The sequence below is a fragment of the Oncorhynchus nerka genome, linkage group LG16 (assembly GCF_034236695.1).
Source record: "Oncorhynchus nerka isolate Pitt River linkage group LG16, Oner_Uvic_2.0, whole genome shotgun sequence".
NCBI lineage: Eukaryota > Metazoa > Chordata > Actinopteri > Salmoniformes > Salmonidae > Oncorhynchus > Oncorhynchus nerka.
Genome location: NC_088411.1, coordinates 6,408,583 through 6,429,062, shown reverse-complemented (window position 1 = coordinate 6,429,062; position 20,480 = coordinate 6,408,583). Strand labels below are relative to the sequence as shown.

Genomic DNA, 20,480 nt, shown 5'->3' with positions numbered 1-20,480 from the left:
CCAGAGCTCACAGGAGTACCTGACACACCGGCACGGGTATGGATTGTGACTCCATCTCTTTTCATCGCACTCTTCAACGAGTCATTCTCCGCCTGACTCTCCGCCAATGCCGCCTGGTTCTGGACCAATGCATCAACTGTCACCCGTATCTCTGCCCTCCGATATAGTTTCTCTTTCTGCTGGTCTGCCTTCAATGACTCAATCTCAGTCTTCAAAGTTTGAATCTGATCCATGTGCACCTTCATCATATGAGTAGAATGGTACAGCCCTGAGCCCCCATCGATTACAGTGGCCTATGATAGAAACGGTAGATCAAATAAGAATTAAAAGTGACTCCAACACACAAATGCTTTGTTCACATTAAGAATCTAGTAAAACTAACCGCTTTCTTCACAACCATGTGTTTTTTCGGTGAGGCCCATTGTCCAGCCCTTTGTCCACTGATCTCCACGGATGGTTGTAGGCATGTTTGTATACTCTGGGAAAAAAGCATTCATGTTTTTATTACACAAGATTTTTTAAATGTTTTTATTTATTTAATTATCAATTTTATTACACAGTACACCTACACATTGATAGGCAATAAAAATAAATATAAAAAATACCTTTAGTTTTGGTGATCCTCTCAGCTCCGGCTAATTTTCAAGTCCTCTTGTGGTTACGGTCCAAACCCTGGAACGGGTAGCACCATAGAAAGAAGCTGGCTTGATGAAAACAATGTCCATTTCGTCTGTTCTCTTTGGTCACAATGTCATTTTTTTCAGGTAGGGGGATGTTCACACCTACAGTAGCCGAGATATGAAGAGTCTATTGTCCAGCTAATCGGGCTACAAGTGTTTGAAAATCTGTTTTCAAAATGCCACCAGCTGTCCATCACTACTGTAAATAAAAACACAGCATCTTGTTTACATTCTTTATTGTAACCCCAATGTCACAAATAATTTGTGTCCAACTTTCCAATTACCTTTGAGTTTGGGATATACAAATGTGTGCTTTTCATGTCATTTTTCGTTAAATCCAGTTCGGATTTAAGTATAACTTCTGAGTGACACCTTTAGTGAGAGGTCTTAATATTTAATAATAATCTGCCCTCCCAATTCATATCTAAAAAGGGACATTTTTCCCGCTGTTATTAGTTACATTGTTTTAGTTTGAACGTGCAGACTGGCACTAAGAACAGAAGGAACCCAGTCAGCGCCATGATTAGTGCAATGCTCCTTAAAAATTGTTGCTCTGTTCTACCCAGTGGGGCAGGGTGGGGTTCGAACCCCCCCATGGGCTAGGTCCGTCTTCTGTGCACGAATCTGCGGGCCCATCCCAATGCCCCTTGCATTGAACCTTTTGCAGCCACCGCTGTTTCAGTGGATACAGCTGGAGAACTGCAAGGCAATCCCATTGTGCACCACTTTTTTTTTTTTTTTTACCTTTATTTTACTAGGCAAGTCAGTTAAGAACAAGTTCTTATTTTCAATGACGGCCTGGGAACAGTGGGTTAACTGCCTGTTCAGGGGCAGAACGACAGATTTTGTACCTTGTCAGCTCGGGGATTTGAACTTGCAACCTTTCGGTTACTAGTCCAATGCTCTAACCACTAGGCTACCCTGCCGCCCTTGGGAGCCATGACCAAAATATATTGTCCTGCTAATAACAGGGTTAATAATATATCTGTGAAAATGTCCACAGGGCTTTTATAGAATTCTAAATTAATAATAATGAATTGCTTTGTTAAAAAAAAATATATATATATATATATATATATATATATATTTTGGAGTTTATTTAGTTTTCAAATAAGTAAAATTAGTGAGGAAAAGGGCCATTTTTGAACATGGGGTGAGACATTGTTACTAATTTGTAAATAAAGCCAGTTTGTTATTTAGAATATTTTATTTCTGTTTTTAGAGGGAGAGAAACCAAAAACCTAGTGTCATCTCATGGGTCTTCCAGTCGAGGCCGGCACGGGTATTGAACCAGGATCTGTAGCACCATTGAGTACTTTCACCATTTATAAGTAGTCAACTGGGTGCGACTTACTAAGGGTTAAGGAAAGATCACAATCATATCCAGGACATCAGGAGAAATTTGCCAATTAATTATACTCTTGAACAAATATTCCATAACTTCAGCTGGCAGTAAATCACCAACCTTGTCTTTATTCCTGTTCAGACAACACCCTCCAGGTGGCAGGATGCACCCTTTCAGTTTGTTTACAGACTCAGAAGTAGTTAACTTGTTATGGCTTGGGGGCAGTATTTCGACATCTGGATGAGAAGCGTTCCCAAAGTAAACTGCCTGTTACTCAGGCCCAGAAGCTAGGATATGCATATAATAGAATAGATAGAAAACTCTAAAGTTTCCAAAACTGTTAAAATAATGTGAGTATAGCAGAACTGATATGCCAGGCAAAAACCTGAGGAAAATCCATCCAGAAAGTGGGATATTTTTGGTGTGTAGTTTTCAATGGAATGCCTATACAGTATGTAATGGGTTAGGACCCAGATTACAGTTCCTATGGCTTCCACTAGACGTCAGTCTTTAGACATTGTTTCAGGCTTGTTTTCTGAAAAATTAGGAGGAATGAGACCATTTCGTAAATGGACTGTAGAATGAACCAGAGCTGGTTTGAGCGTGTGACTGAAAATGTTTGTATGCTTTTATAAACGGGGCACTGTCCTCAGATAATCCCATGGTATGCTTTCGCCGTAAAGCATTTTTTAAAATCTGACACAGCGGCTGGATTAACAAAAAGTTCATCTTTAAGCAGATGTATAACGAATGTTTATTATGATAATTTCTGTATTTTGAATTTGGCGCTCTGCAATTTCACCAGATGTTGTCAAGGTGGGTCGCTAGCGGATAGCCTGCGCCAGAGAAGTTAACTACCAGCATTCAGAAATTGTTTTCCGGACTGGTCACTGGTTGTCAATAATACTGCATCCCTGTCCTTTCACATGAGATCCTACGGTTCAGTTGAGCTCATTCATGTGGGTTGCCTCCCACATTTACAATGTTCTGACACGTCTGCACACAATACTAGAATCGGTTGGGTTCCAAAATTTGGCAGAAATGGGACACGCAGGAAACCCATCCAGAGCCTTATCCGTTTGTGTTCTGGTGTAAAACATCCCCCCCAGACACAAAATTGGCAGCTAGCTAGATGGAGCTCGAGGAGAACATTTTCAATGAATTTATTTCTTAAGTAAGTAGTTTGCATGCGCCAATACAGCTAATGTTAGCATTACAAGCACATAACCACTGACTCACTATGGCTATAATTAGCCTAGCTATCTGCTTCCACATTTTGTGCGCCTCTGTCAACTTTCTGAGGGGATTATTTTTCAGGAGCACAATTCTTGCTCGCATTTTAATAAGACCCACATACCCAAACTTTTGATTCATTGGAGAGCACCATTTTCTCCCCTTTTTGAAGTGACCATCTATTTATGTACTAGTAAAGAGGTGTGTGTGTGTGCTTGCACATACCTCTCTGCAGGGGTAGGCTCCCTGGCTTTGTAGTACAGAAGTCATTGATACACACATACAGTTTATCCTCTGGTTTGGTGCTGGGGATGGTGACTGATTCCACAAAAGTGCTGGGAAACTGGCCTGGAGGGAGATGGAGCAAAAAACGTAGATGAGAAAGAAAAGACAAGTCATAGGAGAAAAGGAGAGATCAGTGACACGATTCTTTAATCTGGGCAGAGATCATTTGTGACCTCTAATCTCAAACCCTGACCCGCACCTGTGACTCCATCCTTGTTTCCGAGCAACCAGAACTCATCCACCACGTTGAGCACCTCAATGACGTCACCAGTGAAGAGGGGCAGCTCCTCAGAGACGCTGGGCAGGAACTCAAACACGGCACGGACCACCGAACCCGGCTCCATCACTCATCGCCTGAACAGAGAGAGAATGATGAATAGTAATCAGCCATGTATTTGTTTCAAGCATGTTTGAGCATATTTTCTGCGATGACACTGACACTGTCATTTATAGCAACAACTTAGGCAATATCTGCAGGGAGAAAAGAGGGGCTGAATGACCAAACTGGAAGCTGAGGATGATTATGCACTACCTAAGTTGCAAAGAGCATCTGCTATATGACTCAAATGTAAAAATGGCCATGATAAGGGGCAAGATGGAAATTTAAGCCAGAACACCAGGGTTCTCATCCTTACTCTTGAAATACGTGCTCATGGATCTTTAATGACAATAGAGCAAGAACCTGTTTGGATTAAGCGGGCGTCGTGTCAAGAAGCAGTGAGGCTTGGCTGGGTTGTGTTTCAGAGGACGTACGGCTCTCAACCTTCGCCTCTGAGTCCGTACAGGAGTTGCAGCGATGGGACAAAACTAACTACCAATTGGATACCACGAAATTGGGGAGAAAAAGGGGTAAATATATATTTAAAATAAATAGTTACGATTTGTTTTTTTAATAATAAAGCAACAATAACATAACGAGGCTACATACAACGGGTATAAAGGTTAGTCGAGGTCATTTGTCCATGTAGGTAGGGGTAAAATGACTATGCATAGATAAAACAGCAGTGTAAAAACAAAGGGGGTGGGGGTGTCAATGTAAATAGCCCGGGTGGCCATTTAATTAATTGTTCAGCAGTCTTATGCCTTGGTAGTAGAAGCTGTTAAGGAGCCTTTTGGAACTAGACTTGGCGATCCGGTGCCGTGTGGTCACACACACACAAAAGTATTTAGTCAGCCACCAATTGTGCAAGTTCTCCCACTTAAAAAGATGAGACAGGCCTGTAATTTTCATCATAGGTACACTTCAACTGACAGACAAAATGAGGGGGAAAAAAATCCAGAAAATCATATGTAGGATTTTTTATGAATTTATTTGCAAATTATGGTGCACTACACTCTGTAGCGACTTACAGTCGGATGCCGAGCAGTTGCAATACCAGGCATTGAGGCAAACGGTCAGGATGCTCGCGATGGTGCAGATTTTTGAGGATCTGGGGACCCATGCCAAATATTTTCAGTCTCCTGAGGAGGAAAATGTGTTGTTGTGCCCTCTTCACAACTGTCTTGGTGTGTTTGGACCATGATAGTTTGTTGGTGATGTGGACACCAAGCTCCACTTCAGCCCCGTCCACTTCAGCCCCGTTGATGTAAATGGGGCCTGTTTGGCCCTCCTTTTCCTGTAGTCCACGATCAGCTCCTTTGTCTTGCTCACATTGAAGGAGAGGTTGTTGTCCTGGCAACACACTGCCAGTTCTCTGACCTCCTTCCTAAAGGCTCATCATTGTCGGTGATCAGGCCTATCACTGTTGTGTCGTCAGCAAACTTAATGATGGTGTTGGAGTCGTACTTGGCCACGCAGTCGTGCGTGAACAGGGAGTACAGGAGGGGACTAAGCATACACCCCTGAGGGGCCCCAGTGTTGAGGATCAGAGTGACAAATGTGTTGTTGCCTACCCTTACTACTAGTGGGTGGTCCGTTAGTCCCAGGATTCTTAGCTTACTGATGAGCTTTGTGGGCACTATGGTGTTGAACGCTGAGCTGTAGTCAATGAACAGTATTCTCACATACAGTGGCTTGAGAAACTTTTCACCCCCTTGGCATTTTTTCTATTTTGTTGCCTTACAATCTGGAATTGAAATGTATTTTGGGGGGGGGGTTGTATAATTTGAATAGTTATTGTGAAACAAACAATAAATAAGACAAATTAAATTAGAAAACTTGAGCGTGCATAACTACTCACCCCCAAAGTCAATACTTTGCTGCAAAAAGTGGGTCGACAATTACAGCTGCAAGTCTCTTGGGGTATGTCTCTACAAGCTTGGCACATCTAGTCACTGGGATTTTTGTCCATTCTTCAAGGCAAAACTGCTCCAGCTCCTTCAAGTTGGATGGGTTCCACTGGTGTAGTGTAATCTAAGTCATACCACAGATTCTCAATTGGATTGAGGTCTGGCTTTGACTAGGTCATTCCAGGACATTTAAATGTTTCCCCTTAAACCACTAGTGTGTTGCTTTAGCACTATGCTTGGGGTCAATGTCCTGCTGGAAGGTGAACCTCCATCCCAGTCTCAAATCTCTGGAAGACTGAAACAGGTTTCCCTCAAGAATTTCCCTGTATTTAGCACCACCCATCATTCTTTCAATTCTGACCAGTTTCCCAGTCCCTGCAGATGAATAACATTGTTAAAAATGGTTAATGAGAGGTGATGAGAGGTGTTGGGTTTGTGCCAGACAGTGTTTTCCTTGATGTCCAAAAAACTCAATTTTAGTCTCATCTGACCAGAGTACCTTCTTCCATATGTTTGGGGAGTCTCCCATGACTTTTGGTGAACACCAAACATGTTTGTTTATTTTTTTTCTGAACATGAAAAGTTAAACAAATTAGGCACTCTTGATACAAAATTTTGAACAGAAATACAATGGTTCATTGAATCAGTCTCAAATTTTGCAAATATACGCAATATCAAAATGGCACCTGGGCTGGAATAATACAATATTGCCTCTCTTGTATGTCATAAAATGGTACAACAACAAAAAGTTTTTGTATCATCTTTTACCAGATCGAATGATATATACAGAGAAAGAGTCGGCCCGAGAATTGAACCCTGTGGTACCCCCATAGAGACTGTGGTCCGGACAACATGCCCTCCGATTATTCCGTAAAGTGAGTGTGGAAGAGGTGAAAGACACTTTTTTATTAACAATGGCATGCCACTGGGGTCTGACAACTTGAATGGAAAATTACTGATGATAATAGCGGACGATATTTCCAATCCCATATCTTCAATTAAAGCCTTCTAGAAAATAGTGCCCTCAGGCTTGGAGGGAAGCAAAAGTAAAAAATGGTGTTTGACCAGATACAATGCTATTTTACAGTTTACATAAATTGACAAGAGACATTCAGCACCCTTATAGGCAAGGACAGCACTTACACAAATGTCAGATTGGCTGAAAAAACTAATCATAAACGATTGTGGGGGCTGTTTTTGTTAGACTTCAGTGTGGATTTTGACATTATCAATCATCTTCTGCTGTTGGAAAAACTGATGTGTTATGGCTTTCTGACCATAATTCTATCCTTCTGATTCCTGTGACTCCCTCAATACGGAAGTTGTCAGATGACGCAGATGCTACGTTACAGGACTGTTTTGCTAGCACAGACTGGAATACGTTCCAGGATTCATCCAATGGCATTGAGGAGTATACCACCTCAGTCAACGGTTCATCAATAGGCCTTGCAAACGATTATGGACTTAAGGGAAACCCAGCCGCGAGCTGTCCAGTGACGCAAGCCTACCAGACGAGCTAAATGCCTTTTATTATCACATCAAGGCAAGCAACACTGAAGCATGCATGAGAGCACCAGCTGTTCCGGACGACTGTGTGATCACGCTCTCCGTAGACAATGTGAGCCAGACCTTTTTAAACAGGTCAAAATTCACAAGGCCACTGGGCCAGACAGATTACCAGGATGTGTACTGGCAAGTGTCTTCACTGACATTTTCGACCTCTCCCTGACCGAGTCTGTAATACCAACATGTTTCAAGCAGACCACCATAGTCCCTGTGCCCAAGAAAGTGATGGTTACCTGCCTAAGTGACTACTGCACCGTAGCACTCACGTCGGTAGCCTTGAAGTGCTTTGAAAGGCTGGTCATGACTCACATCAACATCATCCCAGAAACCCTAGACCAATTCCAATTCGGAGACCGCACCAACAGATCCACAGATGAAGCAATCACACTCCGCACTGCCCTTTCCCACTTGGACGTGCGTGCATATGTATTCATCCCTTTGCTATGAAGCCCCTAAATAAGATCTGTTGCAACCAATTACCTTCAGAAGTCACATAATAAGTTAGATTGCACACAGGTGGACATTAATTAAACGCTAGTAAAACCAAATGCATGCTTTTCAACCATTCGCTGCCCGCACCCGCCCGCCCGACTAGCATCACCACCCTGGACGGTTCTGACCTAGAATATGTGGACAACTATAAATACCTAGGTGTCTGGCTAGACTGTAAACTCTCCTTCCAAACTCATATTAAACATCTCCAATCCAAAATCAAATCTAGAATCAGCTTTCTGTTTCGCAACAAAGCCTCCTTCACTCACGCCGCCAAACTTACCCTCGTCAAACTGACTCTCCTGCCGATCCTCGACTTGAGCGATGTCATCTATAAAATAGCTTCCAATACTCTACTCAGCAAACTGGATGCAGTCTATCACAGTGCCATCTGTTTTGTTACCAAATCACCTTTTACCACCCACCACTGTGACCTGCATGCTCTAGTCTGCTGGCCCTCGCTACATATTCATCGCCAGACCCACTGGCTCCAGATCATCTATAAGTCTATGCTAGGTAAAGCTCCGCCTTATCTCACTTCACTGGTCACAATAACACCCACCCGTAGCACACGGTCCAGCAGGTATATCTCACTGATCATCCCCAAAGCCAACACCTCATATGGCCACCTTTCCTTCCAGTTCTCTGCTGCCAGTGACAGGAACGAATTGCAAAAATTGCTGAAGCTGGAGACTTAAATGTCCCTCACCAACTTTAAACATCAGCTATCCGAGCAGCTAACCGATCGCTGCAGCTGTACATAGTCCATCTGTAAATAGCCTACCCAATCTACCTACCTCATACTGTTTTTATTTACCCTTCTGCTCTTTTGCACACCAGTATTTATACTTGCACATTATCATCTGCTCAGTTATCACTCGTGTTAATCTGCTAAATTTTAATTATTTGCTACTATGGCCTATTTATTGCCTACCTCCTCCTGCCTTTTGCACACACTGTATATAGACTTTGTGTCATTGACTTGTTTGTATTATTGGCTTGTTTATTGTTTACTCCATGTGTAACTGTGTTGTTGTCTGTGTCACACTACTTTGCTTTATCTTGGCCAGATCTCAGTTGTAAAGAGAACTTGTTCTCAACTAGCCTACCTGGTTAAATAAAGGTGAAATAAAAATATTAAAATTTAAAATAAAAATACAAAATTACACTTCATGTCTTTCATAATTTGGTCAGATATGCACTACCGGTCACAAGTTTTAGAATACCTATTCATTTATTTATTTTTTTACAATTTTCTACATTGTAGAATAATAGTGAAGATATCAAAACTACGAAATAACACATATGGAATCAAGTAGTAACCAACCATCAGTTGTGTTGTGAAAAGGTAGGGGTGGTATACAGAAGATAGCCCTAGACCAAGTCCATATTATGGCAAGAACAGCTCAAAATAAGAGAAAAACGACAGTCCATCATTACTTTAAGACATGAAGGTCAGTCAATGCAGAACATTTCAAGAACTTTCAAAGTTTATTCAAGTGCAGTCGCAAAAACCATCAAGCGCTATGATGAAACTGGTTCATGAGGAAGACCCAGAGTTACCTTTGCTGCAGAGGATAAGTTCATTAGTTACCAGCCTCATATTTCAGCACAAATAAATGCTTCACAGTTAAAGTAACAGACGCATCAATTGTTCAGAGTAGACTATGTGAATCAGGCCTTCATGGTAGAATTGCTGCAAAGAAACTACTACTAAAGGACACCAATAAGAGACTTGCTTGGGCCAAGAGGAACAAGCAATGGACAGTAGACTGGTTGAAATCTATCCTTTGGTCTGGTAAGTCCAAATGAGAGATTCTTGGTTCCAACCGCCATGTCTTTGTGAGATGCAGAATGTGTGAACGGATGACCTCCGAGTGTGTGGTTCCCACCGTGAAGCACGGAGGAGGTGTGATGGTGCTTTGCTGGTGATACTGTCAGTGATCTATTTAGAATTCAAGGTACTTAACCAGCATGGCTACCACAGCATTCTGCAGCCATACGCCATCCCGTCTTGTCTTGTTTGCGCTTAGTAGATTGAATGGAAGCAAGTCACTGCAGCAATATTCCAACATCTAGTGGAAAGCCTTCCCAGAAGAGTGGAGGCTGTTATAGCAGCAATGTTCCAACATCTAGTGGAAAGCCTTCCCAGAAGAGTGGAGGCTGTTAAAGCAGCAATGTTCCAACATCTAGTGGAAAGCCTTCCCAGAAGAGTGGAGGCTGTTAAAGCAGCAATGTTCCAACATCTAGTGGAAAGCCTTCCCAGAAAAGTGGAGGCTGTTAAAGCAGCAAAAGGGGGAACAACTCCATATTAAATCCCATGATTCTGGAATGAGATATTCGACAAGCAGGTGTCCACATACTTTTGGTCATGTTGTGTATAATAACCATCATATTGAAGTAAACTTGGAGTTACGCGATGATATTGTATATGGTCCTCCCACTACGACGACTCAGGAAACTATGCAGTTTTTTAGGCTATACATTAAATCAATTATGAACTTTACATGGTGGTGAAAATGCACGGTGATCTTGACGCTCATTTACAATAAATATCGAGGGTCTGATTCTGATGATCGATGCTTGACTGCCATTTACAAATTTAAAAGTATTCTCTTATCCATAATAATCTCATGTAGACTAGCCTACCTGCACTGTATCTGCGAGCTGTTGGCAGACATGCCAAGACCAGAGTAGGCACATTTACTATTTAAATACAACAGTTTGTGATAAGAATTGATAGAATTGAAAACACCTTGAACTTTAGATTTTTATTCGGTACATGGAAACTTAAGTGAAAAAGTACATTATGTGTGCCCACTACAACACACAATCAATTGCCTCTTAATTGGTTGACAATGTCATTGGATATATGTGCCATTTTCACATATGTTGATGTTGGGGTGGTGCTGGAGATGATGAATATGAAGTAGAAATCTTTTGAAACTTCCCTTTAAAACATCATCAATGCCTTCTGTACTTAATGCCAAGGGTCTTCTGTACTCTGTAATTACAGGTTTTACATACTGTGGTATACTAATAGGAGAGTGAATAAAAGTGTAGTCTGAGTAGTTATTTCTGATGAAATGTGTGATCTGCCTGCCACACAATACAAAGTTGAGTTTGATATAGTAGTTTATCAACGTAATCAGAACAATTATTTTTCTAAAAATTTAACTTGGACTATATTCTGCCACAAAAATACTTTTCAAAGAGCTAAAGCAAGTCCTAACATTTTTCTAAAAATAGAACATGTACATCTTAATACTTGGTCATTTATGTACCTAAAATGATCTGACAAATGAAAATCAGAAAGCATGTCAGAGCACATGTCTAGCCATGCAATAGGAGCTCATTTGACAACTGCTGCTCAGACATAACTCCCTATCACGGGCTGAAAGACAAGTTGGGGGAAAAAAGGACAAATGTCCTGTTAATATCTAGAATGATCCACTGGCATACCTGTTCGGCACATTGCTTTTAACTGAATACATTGTAGTAGATGCAGCACCCTGGAGGGCTGCATTGGCCTGAAGTACAATGAGCAGTCAGTAAACAACCTATTAGAAAAAAAGGCTACAACTGCACCATGACCAGTCTAGAGGGTTCTACCGCTTGGTGTGTGTGTTGCTATTGTTCTGTTGGGAGAGGGGGCGGCAGAGGCTTCATTGTTGGCATGAGATGGACCCAATTCAATAAATAACGTGGCCAGTCAGCAGATAAGCTGCCACCCACACTCCTGCTCATCAATTAGACAAACACACATGCCTCAGCAACTACAACCTCTCCCAGAGTTTCATCTCTTGAACTTGCAATATAAAATATTACACAAACAAAGTACTTGGCAGGTAAGTACTTGTGTTGCCCTTTCAAATGTGGCCTTTGCATTACACTATGATGTCTTGACATTCTTTTGATTCAGGATAAAATGTTACTTACATTTTCATGTGTCCTTATTGATCCGCTGACTTTGAACAAAATTTGATGTCACCCTAAACTTCCTTAAAGCCAGACTCCGCAGCGTAATTGAAATATCAAACTGCCGTGGCCGCTGGGCCAGCCACCCTTTTATCCATAGCAACAATTTACGGCAACCAACGTTAACAGCAGAAAAATGTAATTCTAATTTACATAGACAACAAATACTGTGGTGCAACGATAGCGCCGTTATCTGCTTGATCTCTCGCAGTGCAAACAGAAAAAGTCGACCCTCAGCAACTAGCCTACAGAGCAGATTTGAATTATGAAATAAATCGCCATCAAAAAGGTTGCAATAGTAAACTCGACATTGAGGAAAACAATTTGTATTTGTATGTATTAGGGATCCAAACACACCAAAGCACCCACATTCCAAATAAAAAACAGTGAACTATGTTTGTACTGAATGAGCTAAAGATAACAGTACATTATACAACATCCCTAAACCAGCACATATCCACAACAGAGGTGGTTCAATACCACCATACAACATCACAACTTGTGCATAGGAATGGGTCTGTACCTTTTGTGTGTGTGTCTCTTCACAGTCCCCATTGTTCCATAAGGTGTTATTTACCTGCTTTTTAAAACTGATTCTACTTCAAGATGTTGAATATACAGCAGTTCCATGTAATCATGGCTCTGTGTAGTACTGTGTGTCTCCCAGTCTGTTCTGGACTTGGGGACTGTGAAGAGACCTCTGGTGGCATGTCTTGTGGGGTATGCATGGGTGTCTGAGTTATGTGCTAGTATTTTAAAAACAGACAGCTCGGTACATTCAGCTCTTACAAAAACAAGTAATGATGAAGTCAATCTCTCTTCCACTTTGAGCCATGAAAGATTGACATGCATGTCATTAATGTTAGCTCTCCATGTACTTCTAAGGGCCAGCCATGCTGCCCTGCTCTGATCCAACTGCAATTTTCCCAAGTCCCTCTTTGTGGCACCTGATCACACAACTGAACAGTAGTCTATCTGCAACAAAAATCAGGGCCTGTAGGACCTGCCTTGTTGATAGTGTTGTTAAGAAGTAGCGCTTTATTATGGACAGACTTCTCATCTTAGCTACTGTTGTATCAATATGTTTTGACCATGACCATTTACAATCCAGGGTTACTCCAAGCAGTTTAGTCACCTCAACTTGCTCAATGTCCACATGATTTATTACAAGATTTAGTTGATGTTTTAGGGTTTAGTGAATGATTTGTCCCAAATACAATGCTTTTAGTTCTAGAAATATTTAGGACCAACTTATTCCTTGCCACCCACTCTGAAATGAACTGCAGCTCTATAAGTGTTCAGTCGCTGTAGTAGCTGACATCTATAGTGTTGAGTCATCCACATACATAGCCACTCTGGCTTTACTGAATGTCATTAGTAAAGATTGAAAAAGTAAGGGGCCTAGACAGCTGCCCTGGGTAATTCCTGATTCTACCTGGATTATGAAGGAGAGGCTTCCATTAAAGAACACACTCTGTTCTGTTAGACAAGTAACTCTTTATCCACAATATAGCAGGGGGTGTAAAGCCATAAAACACATGTTTTTCCTGCAGCAGACTGATCAATAATGTCAAAAGCTGCACTGAAATCTAACAAGACAGCCCCCACAATAATTGTATAATCAATTTCTCTCAGCCAATTAGAAGCCATTTGTGCTGTGCTTGTTGAGTATCCTTCCCTATAAGCATGCTGAAAGTCTGATGTCAATTTGATTACTGTGAAATAACATTGTATCTTGTCAAACTATTTTTTCTAGAAGTTTACTAAGGGTTGGTAACAGGCTGGTTGTTTGGCTAATTGAGACAGTAAAGGTTGCTTTATTATTCTTGGGTAGCGGAATAACTTCCCTCCAGGCCTGAGGGAACACACTTTCTAGTAGGCTTAAATTGAAGATGTGGCAAATGGGAGTGGCAATATCGTCTGCTATTATCCTCATTCATTTTCCTACCAGATTGTCAGACCCCGGTGACTTGTCAAAGTTGATAGACAATCATTTTTTCACCTCTTCCACACTAACTTTACAGAATTCAAAAGTACAATTTGTGCCTTTCATCATTTGGTCAGATATACTTGGATGTGTAGTATCAGCGTTTGTTGCTGGTATGTCATCCCCAAGTTTGCTAAGTGTACTTGTCTTGCCAATGAAAAAGTCATTAAAAGTAGTTTGCAATATCAGTGGGCTTTGTGATGAATGAGCCATCGGATTCAATGAATGATGGAGCCGAGATGTCTTTTTCCCCAAAATGTTATTCAACATGTTTGGGAATAGTTTGTTTTTATTTAGTAACATGATTTCTTAATTTGCAGTATGTTTGCCAATCAGTTGGGCTGCCAGTCTTATTTGCCATACCTTTTGCCTCATCCCTCTCAACCATACAAATTTTTAATTCCTCATCAACCCAAGGGGATTTAACAGTTTTAACAGTCATTTTCTTAATGGGTGCGTGTTTATTAGTAACTGGAATAAGTAGTTTCATAAATGTGACAAGTGCAGCGTCTGGTTGCTCCTCATTACACACCACAGACCAACAAATATTCTTTACATCATCAACATATGAATCACTACAAAACTTATTGTATGACCTCTCATACACTATATTAGGCTCGGCCTTTGGAACTTTGGTTTTCCCAGATATGGCTATTATACTGTGATCACTATATCCTATGGATTTGGATGCTGCTTTAAAGCAAACTTCTGCAGCATTAGTAAAGATGTGATCAATACACGTTGATGATTTAATTCCTGTGCTGTTTGTAAATACCCTGGCAGGTTGACTGATTACCTGCAACCTGGTTGATGATGAAAGCCAGTCAAAATTTGTATCACCCAGAAAATATACTTTGCTCTTGATCACATTCTTTATAAAGCATTTCACAGATATGATCCAGATACTGACTGTTAGCACTCTCTAGCAGCTTCCCACAATAATGGGCTAAAGGTGAGGCAGATGAACCTGTAGCCATATTACTTCAAAAGTATTTAACATAAGATATTCTAAGCTTTACAGGAATGTGGGCGTACAGCCCAGTACATCCCTGGGGCCAAGCTTCCGGCAATCCAGGACCTATATAATAGGCATGGTGTCAGAGGAAAGCCCATAAAATTGTCAGAGACTCCAGTCACCCAAGTCATAGACTTTTCTACACTACCGCACGATAGCAGAGTGCCAAGTCTAGGACCAAAAGGCTCCTTAACAGCACCTACCCCAAGCCATAAGACTGTTGAACAATTAATCAAATGGCCACCAGACTATTACATTGACCCTCCTCCCCTCCATTTGTTTTGTACACTGCTGCTACTCGCTGTTTATTATCTATCCATAGTCACTTCACCCCTACCTACATGTACAAATTACCTCTAACCTGTACCCCCGCACACTGACTCAGTACCTGTAACTGGAACTATAGCCTTGTTATTGTTAAAATATATATATATATATTACTTTAGTTTATTTGGTAAATATTTTCTTAACTCTTCTTGAACTGCACTGTTGGCTAAGGGCTGGTAAGTAAACATTTCACGATAAGGTCTACACTTGCTGTATTTGGCGCATGTGACAAATAAAGTTTGATTTGATGTCCTTGATGATCTTTTTGGCCTGCCTGTGACATCGGGAGGTGTTCTTAATGTTTTGTTCCCTCAGTTGACATGTAGAGATTCTCACCTCAATAACTGTCCCTTTATACTCTGCCTCTATATTTTATCTGTTAACTTCTTCATTTTCCAACTTATTTAGTCTAAATAAAACCTTGAATTGCTTATTTGTAATAGGACAACCAAATTAATAGGATAACCAAATTGATTAAATTTGATCAATTAATTATATCAGTAATTAAATCAATAAATTATCTAGAATATCCATAACCAAGTCAGAAATAAATCCAGCATAACATCAAATCCATCGAGCGGATATAGTTCATGGGATACAGATCTGCTACAATGACACATGCAGGCAAAGGAATTCGGTTTCTCTCCATCTAGAATCCACTCCAGAAGGAATCCCACACGGTATTGTCTGTAAGACAAAAAAGATAAATGATACAGTATCTAGCTACTGCCATGTATATCAGGCATGATTAGGCACATTTATAAAACCAGTTTTAGAGAGAAATATACAACAGTAAATTGTTGTATTGTTTCTCCTCCCTATTAGCCAATATTTGTTATTTACCTCTGTGGGAATCCCATCATTCGTCATTTTGTGAGATTTAAATGCATCCACGGTCATAATCATAACCCTTGTCTTCTGGCGCCGACAGAGATGGCCGCTTCGCGTTCCTAGGAAACTATGCAGTTTTTTGTTTTTTTTACGTGTTATTTCTTACATTAGTACCCCAGGTCATCTTAGGTTTCATTACATACAGTCGAGAAGAACTACTGAATATAAGATCAGCGTCAACTCACCATCAGTACGACCAAGAATATGTTTTTCGCGAAGCGGATCCTGTGTTCTGCCTTACAAACAGGACAACGGAATGGATCGCATGCAGCGACCGAAAAAAACGACTCAGAAAAAGAGGGAAACGAGGCGGTCTTCTGGTCAGACTCCGGAGACGGGCACACCGTGCACCACTCCCTAGCATTCTTCTTGCCAATGTCCAGTCTCTTGACAACAAGGTTGATGAAATCCGAGCAAGGGTAGCATTCCAGAGGGACATCAGAGACTAACGTTCTGTGCTTCACGGAAACATGGCTCACTGGAGAGACGCTATCCGAAGCGGTGCAGCCAACGGGTTTCTCCACGCATCGCGCCGACAGGAACAAACACCTTTCTGGTAAGAAGAGGGGCGGGGGCGTATGCCTTATGGCTAACGAGACATGGTGTGATGAAAGAAACATACAGGAACTCAAATCCTTCTGTTCACCTGATTTAGATTTCCTCACAATCAAATGTAGACCGCATTATCTACCAAGAGAATTCTCTTCGATTATAATCACAGCCGTATATACCCCCCCCGCCCCCCAAGCAGACACATCGATGGCTCTGAACAAACTTTATTTAACTCTTTGCAAACTGGAAACCATTTATCCGGAGGCTGCATTCATTGTAGCTGGGGATTTTAACAAGGCTAATCTGAAAACAAGACTCCCTAAATTTTATCAGCATATCGATTGCGCAACCAGGGGTGGAAAAACCTTGGATCATTGTTACTCTAACTTCCGCGACGCATATAAGGCCCTGCCCCGCCCCCCTTTCGGAAAAGCTGACCACGACTCCATTTTGTTGATCCCTGCCTACAGACAGAAACTAAAACAAGAGGCTCCCACGCTGAGGTCTGTCCAATGCTGGTCCGACCAAGCCGACTCCACACTCCAAGACTGCTTCCATCACGTGGACTGGGATATGTTTCGTATTGCGTCAGATAACAACATTGACGAATACGCTGATTCGGTGTGCGAGTTCATTAGAATGTGCGTTGAAGATGTCGTTCCCATAGCAACGATTAAAACGTTCCCTAACCAGAAACCGCGGATTGATGGCAGCATTCGCGTGAAACTGAAAGCGCGAACCACTGCTTTTAATCAGGGCAAGGTGTCTGGTAACATGACCGAATACAAACAGTGCAGCTATTCCCTCCGCAAGGCTATCAAACAAGCTAAGCGTCAGTACAGAGACAAAGTAGAATCTCAATTCAACGGCTCAGACACAAGAGGCATGTGGCAGGGTCTACAGTCAATCACGGACTACAGGAAGAAATCCAGCCCAGTCACGGACCAGGATGTCTTGCTCCCAGGCAGACTAAATAACTTTTTTGCCCGCTTTGAGGACAATACAGTGCCACTGACACGGCCTGCAACGAAAACATGCGGTCTCTCCTTCACTGCAGCCGAGGTGAGTAAGACATTTAAACGTGTTAACCCTCGCAAGGCTGCAGGCCCAGACGGCATCCCCAGCCGCGCCCTCAGAGCATGCGCAGACCAGCTGGCCGGTGTGTTTACGGACATATTCAATCAATCCCTATACCAGTCTGCTGTTCCCACATGCTTCAAGAGGGCCACCATTGTTCCTGTTCCCAAGAAAGCTAAGGTAACTGAGCTAAACGACTACCGCCCCGTAGCACTCACTTCCGTCATCATGAAGTGCTTTGAGAGACTAGTCAAGGACCATATCACCTCCACCCTACCTGACACCTTAGACCCACTCCAATTTGCTTACCGCCCAAATAGGTCCACAGACAATGCAATCTCAACCACACTGCACACTGCCCTAACCCATCTGGACAAGAGGAATACCTATGTGAGAATGCTGTTCATCGACTACAGCTCGGCATTCAACACCATAGTACCCTCCATTCTCATCATTAAGCTCGAGACCCTGTGTCTCGACCCCGCCCTGTGCAACTGGGTACTAGACTTCCTGACGGGCTGCCCCCAGGTGGTGAGGGTAGGCAACAACATCTCCTCCCCGCTGATCCTCAACACTGGGGCCCCACAAGGGTGCGTTCTGAGCCTTCTCCTGTACTCCCTGTTCACCCACGACTGCGTGGCCACGCACGCCTCCAACTCAATCATCAAGTTTGCGGACGACACAACAGTGGTAGGCTTGATTACCAACAACGACGAGACGGCCTACAGGGAGGTGTGGTGTCAGGAAAATAACCTCACACTCAACGTCAACAAAACCAAGGAGATGATTGTGGACTTCAGGAAACAGCAGAGGGAACACCCCCCTATCCACATCGATGGAACAGTAGTGGAGAGGGTAGCAAGTTTTAAGTTCCTCGGCATACACATCACAGACAAACTGAATTGGTCCACTCACACAGACAGCATCGTGAAGAAGGCGCAGCAGCGCCTCTTCAACCTCAGGAGGCTGAAGAAATTCGGCTTGTCACCAAAAGCACTCACAAACTTCTACAGATGCACAATCGAGAGCATCCTGGCGGGCTGTATCACCGCCTGGTACGGCAACTGCTCCGCCCTCAACCGTAAGGCTCTCCAGAGGGTAGTGAGGTCTGCACAACGCATCACCGGGGGCAAACTACCTGCCCTCCAGGACACCTACACCACCCGATGTTACAGGAAGGCCATAAAGATCATCAAGGACATCAACCACCCGAGCCACTGCCTGTTCCCCCCCGCTATCATCCAGAAGGCGAGGTCAGTACAGGTGCATCAAAGCTGGGACCGAGAGACTGAAAAACGGCTTCTATCTCAAGGCCATCAGACTGTTAAACAGCCACCACTAACATTGAGTGGCTGCTGCCAACACACTGACACAACTCCAGCCACTTTAATAATGGGAATTGATGGGAAATGATGTAAATGTATCACTAGCCACTTTAAACAATGCTACCTTATATAATGTTACTTACCCTACATTATTCATCTCATATGCATACGTATATACTGTACTCTATATCATCGACTGCATCCTTATGTAATACATGTATCACTAGCCACTTTAACTATGCCACTTTGTTTACATACTCATCTCATATGTATATACTGTACTCGATACCATCTACTGTATCTTGCCTATGCTGCTCTGTACCATCACTCATTCATATATCCTTATGTACATATTCTTTATCCCCTTACACTGTGTATAAGACAGTAGTTTAGGAATTGTTAGTTAGATTACTTGTTGGTTATTCCTGCATTGTCGGAACTAGAAGCACAAGCATTTCGCTACACTCTCATTAACATCTGCTAACCATGTGTATGTGACAAATCAAATTTGATTTGATTTGATATAGCTAACTAGTAAAATTATTTACTGTTGCTGATGTTACACGTTTGCAAACGTGAGGCGTGGTGCATCGCAAGATAGCAGTTGCCTGGCTAATTAGCTAGCCAACTCCAGTAATGTGCTAACGATTGCTGGTAAAACATAGCTTTTAGTGGCTGGTTGTAACTTGCTGTTTATTAGCCATATTTACTACTAAAAATAGAATAGGTTTTACAATAGATCTCAGATTGTAAAACCGCTTCTATTTTTTGTCATTAATGTGGCTACCTGTAGTTGTTCAGCCAACTTAGCTACCTACCTACATTAGCAAACAGAAAAAATATTTGATTCCCCCCACTGTAACACAGCATGTTAGGCATCATTATAAACGGGGTGATTTGAACCGAGAATGCTGATTGGCATATCAGACCGTATACCACAGGGATTAATAAACATTTGTTTTTCCTGCTCTAATTACGTTGGTAACCAGTTTATAATAGCAATAAGGCACCTCGGGGGTTGGTGGTATATGGCCAATATACCACGGCTAAGGGCTGTGTCCAGGCTTTGCAACGTGCCTAACAGCCTTTAGCTGTGGTATATTGGCCATATACCACCAACCCGAGGTGTAGCGAAGGTTCTGGCTAAATCAAACTCTGTTTCGAATCCTCTTCGCTATATTCCAGTTGAAACATGTATGTAGCTAACATACATTTACAAAAATCTAATTTGTGTTGATGAGCGGAATCACTAAAGACATTGCAGTCTGGTCAGTTCTTTCTGCTTTTCCCAATGGATTGTGTGGTTAGTGTCAGATTCCATTTTTTTAAAGCCTGCCTGGGGAAGGGATGGGGCTAGAGCACAAATCACACCCCACGTGAGTAGTAGCATTTCAGAAACTGGAAAATGTTTTGTCAACTTGTATATTTAGCAATAATCCGCCAACAGAAACATAGCTGAAAGACATCCAATGGCCCTATCCAACAAGGACAACCATAC

The 20,480-nt window shown here is 42.1% G+C and overlaps 1 protein-coding gene across 1 annotated transcript in view; it reads right to left on the bottom strand.

Annotated features, from left to right (window-relative positions):
• Positions 1-20,480, bottom strand: part of dnmbp (dynamin binding protein) — a 121,343-nt gene that overhangs the window by 86,781 nt on the left and 14,082 nt on the right. The window contains 2 exon segments of the mRNA XM_029684431.2: positions 3,484-3,606; positions 3,743-3,897. Coding sequence (XP_029540291.2) covers positions 3,484-3,606; positions 3,743-3,887 — 268 coding nt within the window. The 5' untranslated portion in view covers positions 3,888-3,897.